This window comes from Lucilia sericata, unplaced genomic scaffold, assembly GCF_015586225.1.
Source record: "Lucilia sericata isolate MDLA Ls3-8-SP2 unplaced genomic scaffold, ASM1558622v1 Contig000058F_arrow, whole genome shotgun sequence".
Taxonomy (NCBI): Eukaryota; Metazoa; Arthropoda; class Insecta; order Diptera; family Calliphoridae; genus Lucilia; species Lucilia sericata.
In genome coordinates, this window is record NW_023994094.1 from 838,034 (window position 1) to 861,612 (window position 23,579).

The following is a 23,579-nucleotide window of genomic DNA, read 5'->3' on the forward strand; positions in this document are numbered from 1 at the left end:
AAATTATATCACTGAAAACCCGATTTCTGAAATTATCCTTTTACTTGATGGATTTCCAAAACCTCCCCCCCCCCAAGTAAAACTCCCAATTTAAAATCAAAAAACCCCGGCAGTTTTTAAAACCTTATAAGTTTATTTGAGAAAATTTAAGAAAATAATTTAACAAATTAGAAAAAAAACACTCCTTTAAATACAAAAAAGTGTCTCATACAAAAGCCAGCTTAAAAAAGTATTCCAATGCAAACTGCTCACGGCCACGTCACGCTCTATAACTTAAGAATTAATTTCATCCAAAGTATGTGACATCCATTCGGGTTCAGAAGCGGCTATTTTCTCAATAATCGAATTAACCTGATAGCACAAGGATTGTATTTGACGATCCCACAAGGGTAAGACTTCACGTTTTTCAAAATGTACTATGCCACTTATTTGATCGATATGACCATTCATGCGACCCTCGGTAATCATTTGTGAGGCAATATTTTCCGCTTTAGCAGCTGGTATCTCTAACAAAGCGCCCAATTCAATAAAAGTAATATTATTATACAACTTGCTGGCCGATAAGAGATTATGCTCAAACACAGCACGATCCAAAATAGAAGAACCATCAACAGTGGCAGCTTTTTGATGAGGCTGTAGTAAAGCCTCAAATTCTTGCAATTCTGAACGACGTATAATACGATCCAAATACATTTTCTCTAAAATCGAATAGGCCGGTAATTGTTGGCAACGTTCATCCTTAAACAGAGTGGCTAACATACGCGAACGTTGTTGACCAGCTGAGGCTAAAACGGTGCATATAAGAGCCTTTTTTAAGGCAGTCATACGTTCACCCTCATCCACTATGGTGCGATAGGAGAGTTCGTTGTAACGTTGAGCGGCTTCAATAAATTTACGGCGATAGTCCAAAACGCGGGCATAGCAGACTTTATACAGGACCTAAAAATAACTTTTTATTAAAAAAATCTATTTTCCTCTATTTTATTCCCACACAAACCTGTAATTCTTCAATTTGTGTCTCTGCCTGCAATAACGAAGCACGATTTATGTAAAACTCTGCCTGAACCGAGTCATTTTCTTCCAAATACAGTCTTGCTATCTTCAAATAAGTCTCCAGCTTATAATCTACGGTATATTGTTTTTGACCCGTTTCCAAAGGAATGCCCACCAATACATTGGCTGCATCACGCCATTGCTGATTACGTTCGTAAATGTCAGCCAAATGTTGGCGAATACCAGCAACTTGTTCTTCGAAAGATATAACCCTAGGCTGCACCTTATCCAAAGTGAAATGCGACACCTGCTTGGACACCTCATCCGGCAGTTTACTCAATTGTATACCAACATCATTTAGAATTTGACGCGATATAACTAAACTAACATGTTCATTGACTATGGCTTCCACAAATAGTTTTAAAGTATCGATCAATTCATTGCCGGTATTGGTGAGTACCACTTCCAACAATTGTCTATACCGGTCGGCTTGTTCTTTGTGTGTTCCTGAGAAATTCACCAAAGCCATCAATTGGCTACGCAAAGTATTGGATGTTATGACCATATTTGAAGTGGTTTTATTATTTTTGTTTGTTATTTCAAGTGTTTTCTTGAGTTTAAGATGTAAAAATATAATCGTTGCAAAAATTTTTCTTGCTAATTTCTTCTGACAAAAGAGGTGTAAACAAACTGTGAGTGAATCTAACAACTGTATGCATGCGGTTGATTTTAATGCATAAAATACTACTTTTTGAACAACAATGTTTGTGGCTTATTACAAATTTTAACCGGAGTTTAAACTAATAAACGTCAACTTATTGTAAAGTTTTTATGGTTTATATAATAATTATGCGATTTTGTCAAATAATTCGAAACTTTTTTGAAAAAATATTTGATAAAATAGCGAGAAATGTATTATAATATATCAGTTGAAAGGTTTAAAGATTTGATGTCAAATAAAGTACTGTTGTATCAATATATTTTTGATATAACGGAGCATTTGTAAAAAATTTCAATATAAAAACATAAAGTTTGAGCCCAGCTCGCAATGGGTTATTAATAGACATGTCATATTGTACATCAACTGAAAGATATTTTTATTGATACCCATAATCCAGATGTATCCAATTATTAATCAAAACACTAAAAAACAGATAATTTTTCTACTTTTTGAGTTAGTTAGAAGACAAAGGACTATCATGTTGTATAATCAGCTTAATTGGAATTTCTAAAAATTTAAAATCAAATGCGTTTTTTTCTACTTTTATCATACATTTTCTTAGCGTGTATTATTGGTATAACACCAATCTGGCATCATTCAAAATTTGACACTTGTTAGCAGTTGTCGTCAAGTTTTAGTCGTGTTCAAAATTTCCGTGAAGTGTATATTAATTGAATACATTAAAATTAATAAATTAAAATAAAGTTTCAGAGTGAAAACAGATAAATAGTATTTCATAAAATAAAATCTTTTATCAAATAATATTATCAGAACGTAATAAAATAATACGCAAACGTTAGCCCCAAAAAAAAAATATTTCTCCTCTAAATGGCCATAATCCATTAAATATAATACAAAGTCTACAAACTGGCAACGCTGCAGTGCATCGAATGTAAATTGTAGAGAATTTGTTTATTACGTTCATTTAACTAAAATTGTGATAATAATAATAAATAACATATTGTGAAAAAAAAAATTAATAATCCGAATATGGCTGTTGAGGTATCTCATCCCTCAACCGATCAGCCGCAGCAACCACTGTTGGCTGCTCAAAATTCCCTCGAACAAACATTCGTATTTTTCCTCAACTCCACACAGCGCTATGTCAATTTGTACTGGATGGACTTTAATGGTCGCCAGGACTTTTTTACCATGCTTAAACCGGGCGCAGGCATTAAGGCAAACACTTTTGTAACCCACCCATGGATATTCCGTGACTCACAGACTGGCGAACGTATGCAGGTAAAACATCAAGATATATTTTGGCCACAACTTTACAGGGTACGTGATCCACAGAACCGTTGTCAATGGATACCTTGTCGTAAATTGATAACCATACATCAGCCTGTGCGTTCATTACGTTATACCAGTCTGTGGAATTATGCCAAACAAATATATGGAAATCAAAGGGTCGTATTGGAACGGGAAGACATACCAAATATTTTGAAACGTGACTTGAGTAATGTATTGAAATTAATAGAAAAACATCAGGCAATGGGGGTAAGAGGAAGGTAGCTGTAGTGTAGTTAGGGAATTGGTTATTCATTCCTTAATTGGAATGCCTAAAACAGAAATACAGATAATTTTCAAGCATTTGAAATAACAATTTTAACAAATATTTTATCACTTAAGGAATGAATTTTTATGAAGAATCTTTTGATAGTAAAATATCCAACTTAAGGAACATTTAATTTTAATAATTTCCAGAAAAATCGTTAATTTTAGTTTCTACCGACTTTCTCTGACTAAAAATAATGTTTTATTTTAAAATTCTCGCAAGCACGTTTTTAAAACAAATAATTCTAATAATTTGTTTTCATTTAACTCAGCTATTAGGGACATAAATTACAAAATTTGGAATCCTGCCTTAAAGGCGTTTGCAATAGAAAAAAAAAACACACAAAATAAATTAGAATTAAGTAGTTAGATATTTACATATTTTTATGTTTTGCCTTTATTTAGAGTAATTGGCATTGATTTCATCATCATATTTGAATATGTATCTTTATTTTTATTAATTATTATAGCTAAAAATTGGATAACAACTTCTGTACTTTTTTTTATTCTTTACTCAATAAGATTTTATTTAGTTTGTTGCTGAAAAGTCGAATATTTTATATAGTGTAAAAAATGCCGCAATTGTAAACAACATTCTGGTTTTTAATTCAAGTCCTTATGCATAAGAATACTTTGGAGTAAAAATAAATTAATTTTAAGATAATTCTTGATTAACAACAAACTAAATAAAATCCTTTAATATTGATTGATATACATTTTGGCATGTTTAAACTTGTCGTTTTTGCTTGCTTTTAAAGTTGTTGTTTTTACACCATTTATCCGATTGATTGCTGTGTTAACAAATCAAAAGAACCAGTTTTAAAGAACTTGTTAATATGATTTGTGCTTCATCATTTAGTTGAAATTTTGTTATGTGAAAATTACAAAACATTTTTAAAACTTGTATTCAAAGTTTTCCATCATATGAAAAATTTGGCTTTGTTTTGTACTGGAATGTGAGATCGGTTGACTGTTTCCATATGAAGTGCCTGACCGTACGTAGATCCATATTGGGGTCTACCACCTTTAAACAAATAAAAAACAATTAGTTGTTGTTCTCAATAAAAATTATATAAATTAAAATATCCTACCACATCATTGCACCATAGCTCAATGCGGTCCTCGGCAGGAACTTGTGAACCCTCTGAATTGGCATCGCTTTGACTGTTTTGTGATGAACTGGAAGCATTGCCTCCACTGGGTGTTGTTTCGGCTCCCAAAACTTTGTCTAAAACGTGTTCACATACTTTGCGACATTGTATAAATTCATTAGCCACCAAACGATCCTAAAGTTTTATACTAAATTAATTAGTTTTTAAAAGTTTAGTAAATCAATGTTTACTTGCCTTTTTGGTTCTCTCAGGTTTGCCCATTTGTGGATGTGGTGTAAGGAAAAAGGGTATTTTTAAGAATTTCGGTGTGGCTTTTTCAATTACTACATCTGTAACCCATTGTGGCACTGTTTCGTGCAGTAAAGTACTTTCACTCTCTCCAGCAGCATCCCGCACCAATAAACGGCATACGGTACGTCCACCCACCTCACTAAAGTACAAAAATACTTAATAACTTTTGATTTCTTGGGTTAAAGTAAAACTAAAATACCTAAATATTACTGGTGTATGCTTGGGTACTTGGAAAAATCCATTGCCTCTTATATCCTGTTCCATTTCATTGGGTGGTAAACTGTGTGGCGGTGTCCAATATTCCAATAAAGCTTCCAGCAATAACTTGCCATAGTTTATCTAAATTAGAGCAAATATTTAACAAAGTAGTTAAGGTTTTGATAATGTTAAAGCTATACTTTTATTTCGGATTGAGGTTCTGAACATTCAGGAAGACCAGCTTCTATTGATACCCAGGCGGAAAAGCAGTCAACTTCATCTTGACCCAAAACTATGGTGGGCATCTAGGAGAATAAAATACATGGTTTTAGATAAAAATCCAAATATTTCTTTAACTTACGCCAGTTTTCAAATCCACTGTGAACCAGTTGGGAATGTACACTTGTTTATTACGTTTCTTAATTTCTTCCTCGAAATCCACTTTGCCCAATTCTTCCTTTTTAACCACTCTCAGAGCATCGTAAATAGCTACATTATCTTCCGTATCTCGAGTAACAATATGACGTTTATCATTTAGAACATTGCATTTCTTAATAGCAGCACCACCTTAAAAATATAAAACGAACGATTTTTAAAAATCTAAATTTCAGAGAGGTTAATCAGTTTTACCTTTAATGCAGGCCAATTCAGTTCCAGTGCTTGTCCATTGAGCATCCATACCACCGCTAGAATTCAAGGTACATTTATCGAATAGTGGCAATTTCCAGCAACGTATATCCGAATTCCAAGTTGTGGCCCATACACCAGTTTTGTCAATATTAAAACACAAACTTAATACTGGAGCCTTTTCCTCACACACCACCATAGAGTTGCTGGGATTTCTTAATTCTGTTAAAACAATATTACGATCTCGACTGCCCGAGATAATATATTGGAAATTTTCTGTCATCAGCAGACTCCAAACACCCTCCTTATGGACATGGATAGTTTGTACACAACGCTGTTGACCCAAATTCCATATTTTAATAGTACCATCTGAACTGCCAGACACAACCTGATTGCCATCGGGTGAAACTACTAAAGCGCGCACATTTTCCGTGTGACCACGTAGTTTCATATTGCGTATACAAGTACGGGGGTCCCATACTCTTAATATGTTCTCTGTTGAGCCACTCACAATAACAGTGCCGGCCGGATTCATGGCTAAACTATAAATGGAATCTTTTGAACCATTAAGACTAGAGGCTAGAAAATGTGAATACAATATTATTGTTAACTCTATGAAAACTTTAAATATTTATATTTACTGGTGACTGTGTTGTTGCTGGCAGTTAATGCTGTTAAGGTGTTAACATCCCACAGGAAGATGGCTTTATCTAAGCCGGCACTGGCCACTTGTTCACGATCCTTGGCATAGGCCAATGCTTGAACATAATCACGATGTGTTCTTAAAGTGGACATACAGAATCCTTTATGGGCATTCCATACTTTAACAGTAGTATCACAGCTAGCACTAATTACTGATCAGAGGAATAAACAAACTATTTAATTATCGAGTCTCACAAATTGCAGCCAAACAAAAACTTACAATTTCTGCCATTACAGCACAATACAATGTCATTGACCCAATCGTTGTGATGCTCCATTGATTGTATATATTTTTCATTCGATTCCGAACGTGAGTTCCAAACACGTATTATGGCATCTCTGCCGGCCGAATAAAGTTTACCATTATTCGGATCCAATTGCATGGCATTGACACCATTTCGATGTTGTTTCTCTTCGGCATCTCGTATAACATAGGAGACCTTTTCCAGAAAAAACAAATTTAAAAGACATGAATAAAAATTCTTTTTTACAGCTACCTCCTCTACCAACCTGCATTTTTTTGCGTCCTCCTTGACAACTTTTATGTGTCAACATTATTTGACAGAGCCGTCTTGTCGGAAAAAATCTTTTCTTGTGTTTTTGTTACCAATCCCTTAGATGTTTCTGGCTTTTCGTTTTATTAAGGCACTATAACTTATGGTATAGCTATGAGGATTGGTGGAGTCTCCAAGTAAAACATTCGTTTTATTTTGTATTAATTAAATCACTTAAAATAACAAAAATTTGCAAAAGTCTAATTTTTTCCTCTTGGAATTGGAGATCTGCGCGTACAAATATGAACGGCGTTAGCGGCTAATATTAAAAATTTCAGTGGCGGCTTAAAATCGGGATTAATTTGATACAACTTTCTTTTTTAAGAAAGCTTTGCACTGCTAGTTTTGTTGCTACTATTAAATACAACACTGCCGGTGTAAATAAAATTGACTTTACCATCTCTAGCAGAGCGCCAAAACGGAAATAACTGTAAACAGTTTGTGACAGAGCAAAAATTTTGTTAAGAAAATTATATTTGTGTGATAAAAATGAAGAAAATTGAAAAATGTGTGTTAAATTAAAGTGCAAATGTTTAAAAATGTCATGCGATGAGAAAATCTTGTGCAAAAAGTTAAAAAATAAACAAATTCTTGGAATAAAACGATTTTAGTGAAAAAAAGTGTTTGTTGCAGTAAACTCCAGTTGCAAGTCTGGAGCAGCTCTTAAACGGAAACTACACCATGATAATGCACCGGAAGACCAGGTATGTTGTTAATATGTTTGCTTTAATATAGTATTCCTGTTTTATTTACTATTATACAATTGTGTGTAGTTAATGAGCCAAACATTGCTGGTGTCTCCCATTTTTGTGTAATGCTTTTGCATTTGTTGTTGTATCAACAAAAACTAAACAATTTTCAAAACTGCATTGAGCTCCACTTGCGTTACTTCTACTGATGGGCTGGGGATCTGCTTTTGCATTTTTGGGGAATCTGAACACAAGATCTATCTAAACTAGGAACAATAGCACTATTTCAAAGTACATTGAGGTGCAGTTTTCTGAAATAATTGTGACATTTAGTTTCATTAACCGGAATGAACTTATGTTGGTTCTAGTTTAGTTCTAGTTCAGTTTTAGTTCAGTTCTAATTCAGTTCTAGTTCAGTTCTAGTTCAGTTCTAGTTCAGTTCTAGTTCAGTTCTAGTTCAGTTCTAGTTCAGTTCTAGTTCAGTTCTAGTTCAGTTCTAGTTCAGTTCTAGTTCAGTTCTAGTTCAGTTCTAGTTCAGTTCTAGTTCAGTTCTAGTTCAGTTCTAGTTCAGTTCTAGTTCAGTTCTAGTTCAGTTCTAGTTCAGTTCAATTCTAGTTCAGTTCTAGTTCAGTTCAATTCTAGTTCAGCTCTAGTTTTTCTTAAACAAGTCTAGGCCTATGATCTATTTGTAAAACTTAAATTGCATTTCAATCTCCTCTGATTCACAATAGGAGTCCTACTTACCCATATACCAAATAAAATTTATTCAACTACAATTATATTTGGGTGAAAATACTTGTATTTTGCTTTTATTATTAATTTATGTAGCTTTTTGTTTAGTTTTTCTTTATGCATCTATTATTTTTGTTTGTTTGTTTGAACACAAGAGTATAAATTTGTAAGCGATAATAAAAAAATATACATATGTTACGATTGCTATCCGGAATCCGGCGATAGTAAATTTGATTTATTGATTGTAGGAGCATTTTGGTCATCCATACTTTGGAGATTATGTGCGGAGCTTACCTATAAAATAAATAACAAATTGAATGAGTATTATAATAAATTAAAACAACAATTAAATTAATACTTACGGGACTAATAGGTGTAATAACTATTGCAGTACGTGTTGGTCGGTGTAATAAGGCGGTATCTTCCGTTGTTTCATCACAATCGCCTTCAGCATCTGCATCGACTACGGCATCACTGTCAATTTCCCATGATGGATATTGATCGAATTCTTCTTCGCAATTGAGATCTTCTTCTTCCAAATCTTCATATTCATCTATTAATATTACTGTAAGAAGTGTGAATTTAAAGAGATTTTTAATTTTATACATTTTAATTAAAATTTGTATTGTATAAATTACTAGAACTTTCCGGCCTTTGCCGAGGACTAGAGCCAAGTGATTGTGTTTCAATATTTGGTATTGTTATCGCTACTTCATCCACTTGAATATCTTTTTCATATGGTTGTGATATTGATCTGTAAAAAGTGATTATTTTTAATCGTTCATTCCCGAGGAAAATGGAAAATCACTGCTTACCTTAAAGTTACTCTCTTTTTTGTTCTACTTTCTATGTCGGCTATGAAACCATCACTACTACGCTGTTGATAAACACGTGCCGGTCTAACATCGGCTGATAAAGGATATGAACAGGTATCGGAAGACTGTAAATAAATGCAAACAGATTAATAGAATCAATTTAGCTTTTCTTAATAATAAAATAATACCTTTGTATATTCATTGGTCCCCTTAGGGGGGCACAGCCCAGCTGTGGTCGTTGATGCATCTAATGATGTTGTTGCTGATGCTCCTGCCGTCGCTGCTGTTGCTGGTACTATAGCATCATTTGTTTTCGCTGTGCGATGTTGCCAATCTAGTGTTTGATTATTACTACTGGTAGTAAGACCACAGTGGCCATGATTAGGGAGGTGATTGTTGTTGGAATGTTTAGAGACCTGAGGATTAGGGGGAAGAGTTTGAAACCGTTGACGGTCCTCCATGTAAGCTTTAATTAAAATATCTAATTTTTCTTCTATATCGGCCACCTAAGAGTTTTATGATTAGTAACGAAAAAACTTTAAAATATCTTTTACAATTTTCTTACCTGTCTTTCGACTTTGACCACTCTTGATGCTAAGCTTATTTTAGAAGCATAAGCGTCTTTTGATTTTGAACCCTGTTTTCCCAATATTTGATCTAATCTGTGAATTTTATTAAGCCGTTAAATAATTTATTACTTTTATGTGTGAAAGTTTGAATTTCCTTTACCTGGCATGAACATTTTTAACACGTCCCAATAAATCCACATGACCAGCGGCATATTGTTCCATAACATCTTTAACATCATAGGGTTTGAGGGCTTCTTTAAATTTACGCCGCGCAACAAAGTATTTTAACTGAAAATAGTGTTTATATTTTACAAATCTATGAAAATTGTATAATATTTACTATAAAGCTTTTTGGGCTGGAGCGGGGATTGATGATATTTCAACTAAATTCGGACTAGGTTTTTGAGTGTGTTTTACTACGAATTAATTATTTATTTGTGATGAACTAGAAGGGTTTGATAATTTTCATTTCTATTCATTACATTATTATGGTCCTATAATGTTTTATTATAAAATTTGTTTTATTATGTGAACTTTATTTGCTCAAAAGTCGATTTAGCTCCCGGAATATAGCTTATAAATGGAACTCTGTTCAGTTTATTTAACTAATGCTTATTTCCATTAATTTATCTGCTGAAATTTCATTTCTGAAGTGGCGAATTGATATTTTCACGAGAAAATAAGATCTTAATAAAAAATGGAATTTTGTATTATGAATCGAATTTTTACTAGAAACACGACTTCTCATTAGGAATCGAGCATTTATTAGAAAATCGTATTTTTACCAAAAAATAGGCGACTTTTCGACTTTTCACTTAAGAACCGCCTTTTCACTAGAAAACCGACTTTTCAATGGAAACTCAGCTTTTCACCTGAAAATCGAGTTTTCACTAGAAAATAATTTTTTACTAGAAAATCGAGTTTTCACTAGGAAATCGAGTTTTCACTAGGAAATCGAGTTTTCACTAGGAAATCGAGTTTTCACTAGAAAATTGAGTTTTCACTAAAAAATCGTTTTTTCACTCAAAAACCGACTTTTCACTAGAAAATCGACTTTTTACTATAAAATCGACTTTTCACTAAAAAATCGACTTTTCTCATAAAAATTTACTTTTCATTCAAAAATCAACTTTTCACTTAAGAATCGTCTTTTCACTAGAAAATCGACTTTTCACTAGAAAATCGACTTTTCACTAGAAAATCGACTTTTCACTAGAAAATCGACATTTCACTAGAAAATCGACTTTTCACTAGAAAATCGACTTTTCACTAGAAAATCGACTTTTCACTAGAAAATCGACTTTTCACTAGAAAATCGACTTTTCACTAGAAAATCGACTTTTCACTAGAAAATCGACTTTTCACTAGAAAATCGACTTTTCACTAGAAAATCGACTTTTCACTAGAAAATCGACTTTTCACTAGAAAATCGAATTTTCACTAGAAAATCGACTTTTCACTAGAAAATCGTTTTTCACTAGAAAATCGTTTTTCACTAGAAAATCGACTTTTCACTAGAAAATCGTTTTTTCACTAGAAAATGGTTGTTTTCACTAGAAAGTCGACTTTTCACTAGAAGCTCGACTTTTCACTAGAAACTCGACTTTTTCACTAGAAACTCGACTTTTTCACTAGAAACTCGACTTTTCACTAGAAACTCGACTTTTCACTAGAAACTCGACTTTTTCACTAAAAAAAAAACGATTTTTCACTAGAAAATCGACTTTTCACTAAAAACTTGATTTTTACTAAAAAATCGTTTCATTAGAAGGTCGATTTTCACTAGATTTTGCCTTCAAAGCTCAGTTTTTTTTTTAGCTATAAGAGATTCTTTACTAAAACCCAACCGGCTTTTTACTGGAAATTATTGCAATAAGTATTTTGAAGGATGATCGGAACGATATGTTGTGGTCACACGATTTGATTGTTCCATTTATTAAAGGGTTGAATTCCTAGAAGTAGTATTGCTCCTTGATTTTTCTAACCTTTGAGGTTATCGGTTTATTATAGGTTAAAGAATAAATAAAATTATAAAGCCGGTAGGTTGGAGTGCATATTTGCGTGTTCAAAATTAAAGGAAATTGCGTGAAGCTAGAGATTTCTTTTAGGTGAATTTTTTTTAAGAAATTAAGGATTTTTACTAAATTAATAGAGTTTTTTTAATTGAGTCAAACCCCGATTAAAAAAAAATCTGGTCACAAACTAGTAGACGTTTAATTTACCAAATATTTGATCAACGGGATAATAAACCTTAATTAAGTATATATTAGCTATAATGCTTTTAGCACACTTACCTTTCTAATAAATCTTATGGCAGTCTTGTGCTGATTTGTCAATTGAGTGCAGCGTGGCTCATCATCTTCATCTATTTTGAATTGAAGAAAATACAAACACAAAATAGACAATTTTGTTCATTAGAAATTATGGGAAAAATACAGAGAAAGAAAAAACTAAAAACCATTCAGATCCATTTAATAATAATCTACGATAACAGACACATTCAATAAAAATTAATAGTAAATAATACAAAGAAAAAAATCTTTTAAAATATATATATTACACAAGTTACAAGAGACAGACTGAATAAATGCTACAATATATAGAGTACTTGCTGCTCAACTATAACTACTAATACAATGTATGTTTGAATGTGAAAAAGGAAAATCTTTCAAAACATACATTTTTACGAAAATTTCAATTATTAAATGTTTCTTAAAGGATTCTAAATACCGAACGTGCCATTGTAGGTGCTAATTTACGTAAACTATTTAAGGAGATTTTTTAAATAAAGTGCATGCGATAGATTTGGATGTGTTTTAACGAATATGATTCAAATACGCTTCCAGGGTTTCATTATTCCCCACTATTTTACTAATAGTTTAAACAGGCTTAGACCCTGGATTATTTGAATGTGATATTCGTAAAATCGGTGTAAGTTAGTGTAAGGTTGTGTTATGCGTGTAAAAGTGATAGAGGTTTTGGTGGTTGGTGGTGGTGGTTGTGGGCCATTTAGCATCATAAAAATACATTTTAATACCAGCTAACTGATTGACTAACTGACATGAGCTTGAAAAGCAGACAAATTCGATGCCAAAGTTTTATTATTATTTTTTTTAATATTTTTGTTTATAAACATTTGTACGCATACATTTGAATCAAGGATAAGGAATTTGGACTCCGGGTTATATATAGTGTGGTTGGTTGTTTGGTTGATTTGATTGCTCAACATAAATGACATTTCATTGAATTTAATTGATTTGGTTTTAGGTTTTTTTTTTTAAATAATAGTAAGAGACACGAGAGCTGTTTCCAAAAGAGTATAATAATAAAAACATTTTACGTTTATATTACATGGATTTCAATTACAATGGTATGGAAAAATATTGAGGACAAAGTGGAGTGGTGTACATTATTTAGCAATTGCACTTTTTTTTGGTTTTTTAAAGGTTTCTAAAAGGAATCTTTTACGCACTTCCTTCATCTAAGTGACCTGTAGGATTATCAATATTGGTTTCATTGTCTTCACCCAATTGTTGTGGATCAAAATAGGCTCTACGTCTTGTGGGTTGTTGCTGTTGTTGTTGCTCTTGCTGTTGTCTAGCATTGTCATCACAAATCGATGGACTTGGTCGTGTGGGCATATTAAAATTTGAACCGAATATATCGTTCTGTAGCATGCCACAGAGTACTATGGGTATAGAGGTAACATTGCCGAAAATCAATTTAGATCTGTTGCCATTATTACCGCTGTTCGTATTGCTGCTGCTTTCGCAATTCACAACCGTATTCCTACTGTAGTCTTCACTCATGACCGCTTCATTCTCTTGTATTGTTAGGGGACTTGGTTGTAAACTTTCGTTGCGAGTACTTGTTAAATTTCCCAGCGATACAGAACTATGTCTGCGCTGTGGCCCCAAAAAGCGAGGACTTAATGCTGCTAATATACATAAAATTTGAATTGTTGTTCAGTTAACATTTTATTTTGTTTATGTTTTTCATCATTTACATTAAGATTTAGAAAACTTATAGAGATTTTTTTATAACAAAAATAATATTAAATATTTTTGTTGGGTTTTCAAAAACAAACCTAAGAAAGTTTTGTTTAATATAAGAGGAATTTAACACAAGGGGAATATATTACTGAAATCGTAACCATCTTCTGTAAAATGTTCCCAGAATAAAATATACGGTTCAATTACTTCCTCATAGACGTCAGTATCATTGTCGTTTCTCTCGACTTAGAGCATCAATTCGGGAATAGTCTTCAAACTAAAGTATTTCAGACAACGATTTATAACTTTTGTTCGATTCTTTCGGTATGTACTTCGTTCCAGTACTGTCAGCTGGTAAACTATGGTATCTTTGTCCCCAATTGAGGAATATTTTTTTATTATGAATTCTTTATTCTGAAAACAAATTACCTTTAAAGCAAATAAAGAAAAACGCCCTAATAAAAGTATATAACAATTGGCAAACCAAAAATAACAGTTAGTTTCAGAAATAAAACCCCGATATCTCTACAAATAAAATTTATAAAACGAAACCTAAACAATTTACAGCAGATCCTTAGAAATAAAAAGCGAAAGTCCTAACAACAATCAAAATAAGAGGCACTTATGCGTTAAAAAGATTTCTAACTTTCTACGCACACACACACACACGCAAATTATTACATCCACCGATAATTGTTGTCGTCGTTATCGTAATCGTTATTATAATATCGATAATAGTTATTAAGTAATATTATTGTATTATTAATCGGTTATCGTTTACATTCTGAATACAACATTTAAAACAACATCCATTTGACAACTTTGTATTTATTTTTTTTGATTATTTATTTTTTGTTTGTTTTTGTAATAGAGCGTGCATAAACTTACCATCGGAATTCTTTTTCAATAAAGTGGTATCTGCGACAGAGTCTTCGCTAAAACTCGGATTTAACGATCGTCCATTTTGTACCACTTCTGAAATGCAATAAATTTGGCGAAAAAAAAAACCAAAACTATTTTTAGCAAAGATTCGTTTTGTTTGTATTTCGGTAGAGTGTTTTCTGCTAAAAAAACGCCTAAGCAGCTCCCATTTATTTAGACATTTTCGTTTTTTTCCTCTCTTTCTCTCAAATATTTATAAAACATTTAAACATTCACACAGTTAGACAAGTAGTAGAAGAAAGAGAAAGTATAAGGACTAAACAACAACAGAAAAATATAATACTATTGAGTAAATACTTTTTAGTTTAGTTTGTAGAGTATTGAAACGGTAGGAAGGTATCCCCCGAGGTGGGAGGTCAGCTCAGTTACAGAGTGTTTTGTGTAAGTAACATCAGGTTTTAAGGTTTGTCATTCAAAAGATTTTGATTCTTTAACAATTTCATTTATATATTCGATTTAAATTTGAGGCCTCCCCATAGGGATGCCTTCCCTTAGTTTCCCACTAAAAACAGAGATGAAGCCACAAATTTCTAATTTGTGTTGAAAAGAAAATAAAAACTTAAAAGTATTTGGCATAAATAAAGAAATAATAAAAATTATTACAGCAATTTTTAAATTTCATCTCTGTTTAAAACTTCTCAGTCCAAACCGAGTTATTTAACCGTGAATCACGATTTATATCAATAATTTTATATATTATTTTGCTGCATAACAAAATGTTGATCAGAATATCTCTTTGCTTTAAAACATTTAAACAATATTCAGCTTTTAGGAAGTTATTTGTTTAAAAATCTTAATTTTTTAAAGATGTAAGTTCTATATGTTTTCGTTTTTTTCTTGAAAACGTAATATTATTTGATAGCTTTAGGGATGCAACGATTTTTGGTTATTTTGCACTGCGAAAACTTTTTTGCGGTTAATTAAGTTGCAGTTTTTTATTGTAAATGAAACGATTTTCTCAGTGTAGTTTCTATGATTAAAAGATAATCAAGATATGAGTCCATGATCAGTTACGCTCGCATTTTGTAATCTAAATTTCTATTTTATTATAAAACTTCTCTGTATGCCAATTTCAGTTAACGAAAGCGTCAAAACAAGATGTGATTTAAACTATATAGACTTTTTTCTTTGGAGTTACCAACGATTTAGGTCTGTGTAAGTAAGCTATGTTAGGTTAATGTGATAGCCGCCTTTAGCATAGCTCACTTGGGTCCAAACAATGTCGCGTTATGACCATTTTGTCTTATGCCTTAATTATTTCTAATCAATCGGGTCATCGTTAAAGTCTAGCCATTTTGTTGCTCTAATAAATGCGAAGATGTTATCTAAATCCGACATTCAGACAGACAGTTATTGTCTGCAAGCGCTCGATGGCCAACATTTTTAATTCTGAATTCATCAAAAGCAGGACAATGTCAGAGAAGGTGTTTTGTTTTTTCCTCTTCTTCGCCATCGTTATAGATCCTGCTCACTGGCCAATGACCAGTTATAGGAGCTATTTCATATTATATATTTTTGAATTCATGAAGGTCCAAATCTTTTTGATCGCTGTACATGTGGGTTCATTCTCCCATCTTCTATTTGCAGTAAGTCTAAGCTTTTCCGCTATTAATTGTAAGCAAGTTAACAATGCTAGAAGATCTTCAGGTCAACATTGAACAGGAAATTTATAATATTTCCGCAGATTTGTGTGCTCGAGTTAGAAAAATTACGTCCAGTTTATTTATAATATTTTGATAATGACAAGTTTATTTTTTCTATTCAAAATTTTGTGTTCGAAAGTATCGAACTGCTGTAATGCCATTTCGATCAACGGTGAGTGTTACATAGTTTTTCTCACAAGATATAAAATTGAACTAACAAAATAAGCCAGTGCGAAGATAGCCGGGTGTTAATTAAATAATGGGAATAAAAGAAACTAAGTATATGTCGTAAATTTAGAAAATTTCGGAAGGCGGCAATAAATGTATATGGATTTATGTAGGTCTTTATGAATTGATACTTTTGTTATTTACTATCAGGATTTTCAAATTCTATTATCATATATTGATATTAATATGTATGAGGATTTTCGGAATAGGATCTTTAATGAGTCAATGCTGAATCGGGGTCTAAAGAATTTAAAACAGTGATTAATTCTTAAAACGAATTAGTTTAGTCGAATTTGATTATCATTTTATAATTTTTGAATGATTTATTGCCAATAAACTGATTTTTTGTAAGAATAGGATCAATTATGGATCGATCCTGATAAAATTTGTTAGATATATTTTGCTTCCTATAAAACTTGTTCATGTCGAATTTCAGAGAATATTTGTGGGAAATTTCAACCCCCTGGCTTTTTCTTTCCGGACCCTTACGTGCAGCCAAACATAGGGAGATCATTGGATCATGTTAGAATCTAATAACGACTCATTTATATATGAAAATAGAAATATTTCCTTGCTTAACGATTTCATTAGTGGTAAAAATTGTACGAGGTCCATAACTATTCTAAACCTTCGCACCTTTCGAAAATCTCTTTAATATTCTCATATTTATACTAGTACTGGTCTGATATTTCCCATTTGGAATTCCAAACAAACCTTATCTGTAGAGAATATTTGTGGGAAATTTCAATTCCCTTGCTTTTTCTTTCCGGACTCTAATGTGCAGACAAACATAGGGAGATCACTTCATAGACTTAGAATCTAATAACGACTCAGTTATTTATAAAAAATTTCCTTGTTTGTAGTGGTAAAACTTGTACGAGCATCGGTCCATAATTATTCTAAAGCTACATACCTTCCGAAAATCTCTTTAATATACTCATATGTATACTAGTAAATCGTTGCATCCCCGCTACCTTAAGAAAATCAAAATATTTATAGTAACTTTATACGCTATATAAATAGTATTGACCAATTTACAATCGAAGTCATAGCGTTGTATGTCATAATATCTTTATTATTATTTAATTTTTGTTGCAAAAACAAACCTATAATAAAAAACTTATGACATACAACGATACAACGTTACGATGCCGATTATGAATTGGTTATATAAGTTTAAAAAAATAAACTCAAAAATAACAATTAGAAAAATGAAATATAAGAAAAAAGACATCAATAATTTTTTATTTTTAAAGAAAACACAACAGTGGATTGTTAAAATGTAACAAAATAACAAAAAAAAAAAACGAAATTATGAAAAATTTATTTGAAATTCACATGCTTTATAAACTGCGTTACACTGAACAACAACATAAACTTTTAAAAAAATATATTGTAGTAGTTTTTTTATTATATTATTTTTGTCATTTAAATTTTGGGAATTTATTATAAAAAGTTTAAGGTTGATTTTTGTTTTTTTCATTTACTTTATAAAACTTTTTAGTAGTATTTTTTTATATTTAGTGTTGGTAATTGGTTTATATTTTCGTTATAAAGAAATCTATATATATTTTTTATTTATTGTATATTATAGTATACATAGTTAATATATATATATATATATAAAATCAACATTTACTGTGAAAATCGGTGAGAGAATAATACAAAGTATTTCATACATAAATTCATATTAGAAAAAAAAAAAATTAAAAATGAAAAGTTAAAATAAAGAAAACTTATTACTTTGATTATGTTTGGAAAGAAATTGAAAACGATAACAGAAAAAAATATCTTGAAATTTCAACAGAAACTTACATTCATAAATAATTCCCCTTAAATTTTATTCCTCAGAGGCGCAGCTCTATAAGTGGAGGGGGGGAGGAGGTTTTGAAGTTTGAATTTTCTTTTTTAATATTAAAATTAATTCAAATACAAGTGCAAATCGCTATAAAGAATTTTTTTGTTTGATTTGTTTGGTTTTATGTTTTATTAATAGTTTTTTTGTGGTTAATTAAATATTTTTTGTAAATGTCATGCAATATCCCGTATGTTGCCCTATAATAGGTAAAAAACAAATTCCCCTGCTCTCTCTCTCTCTCTTTCTCTGTTGTGATTGTGGTTGTTCTGTGGTAATTCAATACCGTTGGCATCCTAATCTTATAATATTCATATTTATATGGGTAATATATATTATATTCGTTAATAATTGGAAAAAAATATATAATTTAATTTAATTGAATTTGTTTGTTTTTATATACAAGTATATATTGGGTTTTCAAAAGTAACAAACAAAATAAAAGTTTGGCTCGATTAAGAATTATGAATGATTAATAATGTAGTGATTGAGTTTTTGGTCCTAGAGATTCTAAAAATGTGATTTTATATTAATATTTAAAAGTCTAAAAATTAGTTTAGTTTGCTTAAAATTTAAAACTTTTATATTCACTTTCTATCGCAAATAGATGAGAGTTTTTGGGTTTGTCGTCTATATCGAGATTATTCAGTCACTTGAATGTTCCATTTTAAATTTCAAAAACAGTTCCGATTGATTAGCTTTCTGCAATTATTGGCCGTATATCTTTAAAATGTCGGCTTCACAAGAGATGGTGTATCTATTGGACTCGATTATATGATATTTTGAAGGGTAACAAGCCCCATTTTTTACTTCTTTAATTAAAAAAAGTGTCGCTAAAGAATACCGATTACTCACCGCAGTTAAGGTGAATGTGTTCCATCGGTTTCAACGTGCGTGAGATGTTTTGAACGGTTCAGAAGGTAAAAATCGCATAGGCCAGGCAAAAACGTTTGAAGACCAAGACTCCATGAAGTTAGAAGACCAAGAATCCGAGAAGGATATTGTTAAACACAACAAGAGCTTACAAAATCATTGGGATCTACTCAAGCAGTAATTTCAAAACATTTGCGAGCAGCAGGATTCATTCAAAAGCAGGGAAATTGGATATCATATGCATTGATACCGAGAGACCTTGAAGTACGATTTCGCATGTCCGAAATGTTGCTTTTGAGAGCTTTTAACTTTTATTTCAAATCATTTGCGAGTAGCAGGATTCATTCAAAAGCAGGGAAATTGGATACCATTGCAAGCGAAAGAACTTTCGATTTCGGGTGTCCGAAATGTAGGTTGAAGGCTTATAAGAATGTCATTATAGCATCATCACTTGCGGCCAATCAGACGATTCCAAATCAAACCTAAATATCCATGGAGCTAAGGAATGCTCTATATATGGTTAGACCAAAAGGGTCCTATCTATTATGAGATGCTGAAATCTGGCCAGATCATTGTAGGGAACCTGTACCGAATGTAACCTGTTGCAATATCAGCTTAAAACTATTTAGAATAAAATGGTTGATAAATTTGTATATTTGGTGAGTCCAAAAGGGTCCTATCTATTATGAGATGCTGAAATCTGGCCAGATCACTACAGGGAATCTGTATCAAATGTAACCGATTTGTTTAAAGCGAGCATAAAGGTTAATATGTTGCAATATCTGCTTAAAACTATTTAGAATAAAATGGTTGAGGAATTTGTATATTTGGCGAGTCCAAAAGGGTCCTATCTATTATGAAATGCTGAAATCTGGCCAGATCATTACAGGGAATCTGTACCGAAGGTAATCGATTAGTTTAAAGCAAGCATGAGGTTAAAATGTTGCAATATCTGCTTAAAACTATTTAAAATGAAATGGTTAAGAAACAGTACCGAATGTAACTGATTCGTTTAAAGCGAGAATTGACTGAAAAGCTTCCAGAATATGAGGTCAGATGAAAGCTTAACATGTTGCAATATCTGCTTAAAACTATTTAGAATGAAATGGTTTAGAACTTTTGTCCAGACCTTGCCCCGTTCGACTACTATTTGTTTCGATCGATGCAGAACGGGTTCTTTGTCAAAGAAGGGCTTGACTTCAGAATAAGTTATCTAAAATTGACTTGATTTGTTCTTGGTTCTTTTCTATAATAAAAAAATCTATTCGGTGATCTGCTGATAATCTTTAAATCAAAATCTGACCTCAAAACTTATCCATTACAACAGGTTTCAGGAAGTTTTTTTTCGAATCTTATATTTGGATTCAGAAACCTAAACTCTAGTCTATGGGTAACAAATTTTTGGCCTCTATAATAAAGTTATTAATAAGTATTTTTCTGACAACAGTAATTTTTCAATACCCTCTTAATCGAGCCAAGTTTATATAATATAAAAATTAACGAAAATGAAACATTAAAACTTATTTTTTAATAGCTACTACACCCAGTTATGCATTAAAATGTAACTGCAATAAATAAAATCAATTAAAGAAAAATATATATACAACAATATTCGACGATGTTACTATATAAACTGGTCGGATTTCTCAAATTTAACATCATTTGTCGCTTTCAATATAAAATAAACACAAAAAATGCTTTGCAGCAAACTGGGCTGTAGAGCTTACAAATGTTATAATTTCGTTTAAAAATATTTTAATATTATTTGTATTTTTTTTTTTTTTGGGTAAAAAAATTTAAAGCGTTTAAATTAAAAAAGAAGAAAGTAAGCGAGATCGAAAAATAACATGCACGTACGCTAAATTCCTTAAGAATAAAAACTTTTAACATTTATACTCACCAAGATTTTCCACCGATTGATTCATCTCACGTATGTTGCGCGTATACCTTGAGACGCGATTGGTGGCGACTGTTTTGATGCCATCACCGCCCGGCGATTGCATAGTGTGGGCTTTTGAACGTCTGATGGTTGGTAGGCGGGCCACAAACGATGCATTGTGCTTAAAACTAGATGAGGCTCTTCTGCGAATTGTGTGATATAGAGTTTTTTTTGGGGGTATTTTTGATTCGTTTGCGATTTTGGATGTTTTTGTTCATTACGAAATGGCAATAATGGAGGAAAGTTTTTAAATAATGTTTAAATTAGTAGGTATTTGTGTTTCGATATAATTAGTAATTTAGATGATAAATGTCAGAAACAAAAAAGACTCTAAAGATTTAGATGATGTTTTCACTTGGATATTTTAATAATAATTTTAACTTTTAAGATAATTTAATAGAACTTAGAACTTGTTTAACTTCTATAAGACCGATCGCAAATGCTTTAATTTGATCCCAATAGAGAATAATATTCTAAATATGAATTTGTTTCCTTTTTCTCCAATTAAATTAAATAAATCACAAAAAAAAACATCATTTCATCTTGGAGCTTTTTGTTTTGACTCTTAAATTTCTAAATATGTATGTATTTCACAAGCAATTACATAGTAATTCATAAATAAAATATAGTTATAGAAAAAGACCCCAGATAGCTTAAACAAAAATCTTTCTAAACTACAAAAATAAATGCCAATTATACCAAATTTAGCCATTGTTTACCGATGCTGACTCTGATACATTAAGCTTTTGTTACTACCTATACTGCATATTATTTTGAAAAAGTTTTTATTGAAACTTTTTTTTTATAATATGCAGAATAGTTTAAAATTTCGATGCATAAATTTATTGAGCTTAGACATGTATAATAGATCCAATAATGTTATAGTTTAATAAAAGCTTTACAAATGGTAAAATGTCTGTTAAGTTGTAAAATGTTAGATGATGTTTGATGATTTTGAACCAAAGAACCACTTCTAAAACCTTCTTTATAAGATAAAGTTTAGCGATTTGGAGAAAGCTTTGTTAAATATCATTCTTTTAGTCAGTTATGTAAAATTCGGATCACATTGTTTGTTACACATCGTACACTTCTGATCACGGACCCCTAGATTTTCCTATAAACATCCCAAAGGTCTGTAATGGCGTGTGATTTCAAGTAAGAATGATAAAAACCACTCGCATCAATGAAGTGCAAATGTCATCTATAATATTTCCAACAAATTTTAGATGTCTTTACTAAATCCAATCATTGTCCTTAGACTTGTCAATGGACTATTCCATTGATTAGCTAATAGTCCATAGACTAGTCAATATACTACACAATAAACTAGTCCAATGAATAGTCCATCGAATATTTAATAGACTGGTCCATAGAATAGTCAATATTCTAGTTCATAGATTAGTCAACAGACTGATCAATTGAATAGTCCATAGACTAGTCTATAGATTAGTCTATATGGTGGTCCATAGGCTAGTACATAGAATAGTATATGGAATAGTCCATGGAATTGTTAAGAACAGTCAATAGAGTAGTCAATAGTCTAGTTCATAAATTGGTCAACAAACTGATCAATAGACTGGTCTACAGATTAGTCTATAGATTATAATCTATAGAATAGTCAGTAGTCCATAGGCTAGTCAATAGTATAGTCAATATACTACTCAATAAACTAGGCTAGGAATAGTTAATAAACTGGTCCATAGAATAGTTAATAGTCTAGTTCATAGATTACTCAACAGCTTGATCCATTGACTAGTGTACATATTAGTTCATAGACTAGTCTATAGATTACACCATAGACTAGTCTATAGATTACACCATAGACTAGTCTATGGATTAGTCCATAGAATAGCCTATAGATTAGTCCATATACTAGTCTATAGGATATTCCATATGGTAGATTAGTCAACAGCTTGATCCATTGACTAGTGTACAAATTAGTTTATAGACTAGTCCATAGACTAGCCTATAGATTAGTCTACAGACTAGTCTATAGATTAGTCCATAGACTAGTCTGTAGATTAGTCTACAGACTAGTCTATAGAATAGTCCTTAGGCTTGTCCAAGGAATAGTCTATAGACTAGTCAATAGTTTAGTTCATAAATTAGTCAACAGACTGATCAAAAGACTGGTCTACAGATTAGTCCATATACTAATCTATAGATTAGTTAATAGTAATCTATAGATTAGTCCATTGTAATCTATAGAATAGTCCGTAGTCCATAGGCTAGTCAATAGTGAAGTCAATATACTACTCAATAAACTATGCTAGGTATAGTTAATAAACTGGCCTATAGAATAATTAATATTCTAGCTCATAGATTAGTCAACAGATTGATCCATTGACTAGTCCGCATATTAGTCCATATACTAGTCTATAGATTAGTCCATACACTAGTCTATAGATAAGTCCATAGACTAGCCTATAGATTAGTCTATAGACTAGTCTATAGATTAATCCATAATCTAGTCTATAGATTAGTCCATAGGATAGATTAGTCAACAGCTTGATCCCTTGACTAGTATACAAATTAGTTTATAGACTA

General features: G+C 31.6%; 4 protein-coding genes across 13 annotated transcripts in view; 1 reads left to right on the forward strand and 3 right to left on the reverse strand.

The window, feature by feature from the left end:
• Positions 1-113: 113 nt before the first annotated feature.
• Positions 114-1,704, reverse strand: LOC119616138 (COP9 signalosome complex subunit 4). The gene is made up of 2 exons (XM_037972378.1): positions 998-1,704; positions 114-939 (listed from the first exon to the last, which is right to left on the reverse strand). The coding sequence occupies exons 1-2, from the start codon at positions 1,556-1,558 to the stop codon at positions 274-276; spliced, it is 1,227 nt and encodes a 408-aa protein (XP_037828306.1). The 5' UTR covers positions 1,559-1,704; the 3' UTR covers positions 114-273.
• A 628-nt stretch (positions 1,705-2,332) lies between these two features.
• LOC119616121 (protein Vhl) lies at positions 2,333-3,985 on the forward strand. Its single transcript, XM_037972334.1, has one exon. It carries the CDS (start codon positions 2,705-2,707, stop codon positions 3,227-3,229), a length of 525 nt encoding a protein of 174 aa, XP_037828262.1. The 5' UTR covers positions 2,333-2,704; the 3' UTR covers positions 3,230-3,985.
• On the reverse strand, positions 3,687-7,016 carry LOC119616120 (WD repeat-containing protein 48 homolog). The gene is made up of 10 exons (XM_037972333.1): positions 6,712-7,016; positions 6,422-6,641; positions 6,141-6,353; positions 5,503-6,078; positions 5,234-5,439; positions 5,073-5,177; positions 4,874-5,013; positions 4,618-4,813; positions 4,363-4,557; positions 3,687-4,295 (listed from the first exon to the last, which is right to left on the reverse strand). The coding sequence occupies exons 1-10, from the start codon at positions 6,754-6,756 to the stop codon at positions 4,179-4,181; spliced, it is 2,013 nt and encodes a 670-aa protein (XP_037828261.1). The 5' UTR covers positions 6,757-7,016; the 3' UTR covers positions 3,687-4,178.
• A 1,214-nt stretch (positions 7,017-8,230) lies between these two features.
• LOC119616136 (potassium voltage-gated channel subfamily KQT member 1) overlaps positions 8,231-23,579 on the reverse strand; it is a 93,723-nt gene continuing 78,374 nt past the window's right edge. For 5 of the 10 annotated variants that reach the window (XM_037972370.1, XM_037972371.1, XM_037972368.1 and 2 more), the window contains 10 exons: positions 20,994-21,175; positions 13,033-13,497; positions 11,855-11,925; positions 9,721-9,848; positions 9,557-9,653; positions 9,180-9,497; positions 8,992-9,116; positions 8,815-8,930; positions 8,539-8,741; positions 8,231-8,470 (listed from right to left, as the gene is read on the reverse strand). In XM_037972370.1, coding sequence (XP_037828298.1) covers positions 8,381-8,470; positions 8,539-8,741; positions 8,815-8,930; positions 8,992-9,116; positions 9,180-9,497; positions 9,557-9,653; positions 9,721-9,848; positions 11,855-11,925; positions 13,033-13,497; positions 20,994-21,175 — 1,795 coding nt within the window. In that variant the 3' untranslated portion in view covers positions 8,231-8,380. Of the gene's footprint in view, positions 8,471-8,538; positions 8,742-8,814; positions 8,931-8,991; positions 9,117-9,179; positions 9,498-9,556; positions 9,654-9,720; positions 9,849-11,854; positions 11,926-13,032; positions 13,498-14,440; positions 14,528-20,993; positions 21,176-23,579 lie in introns of all 10 variants that reach the window. The other 5 variants (XM_037972372.1, XM_037972373.1, XM_037972374.1 and 2 more) reach the window with 3 other exon arrangements.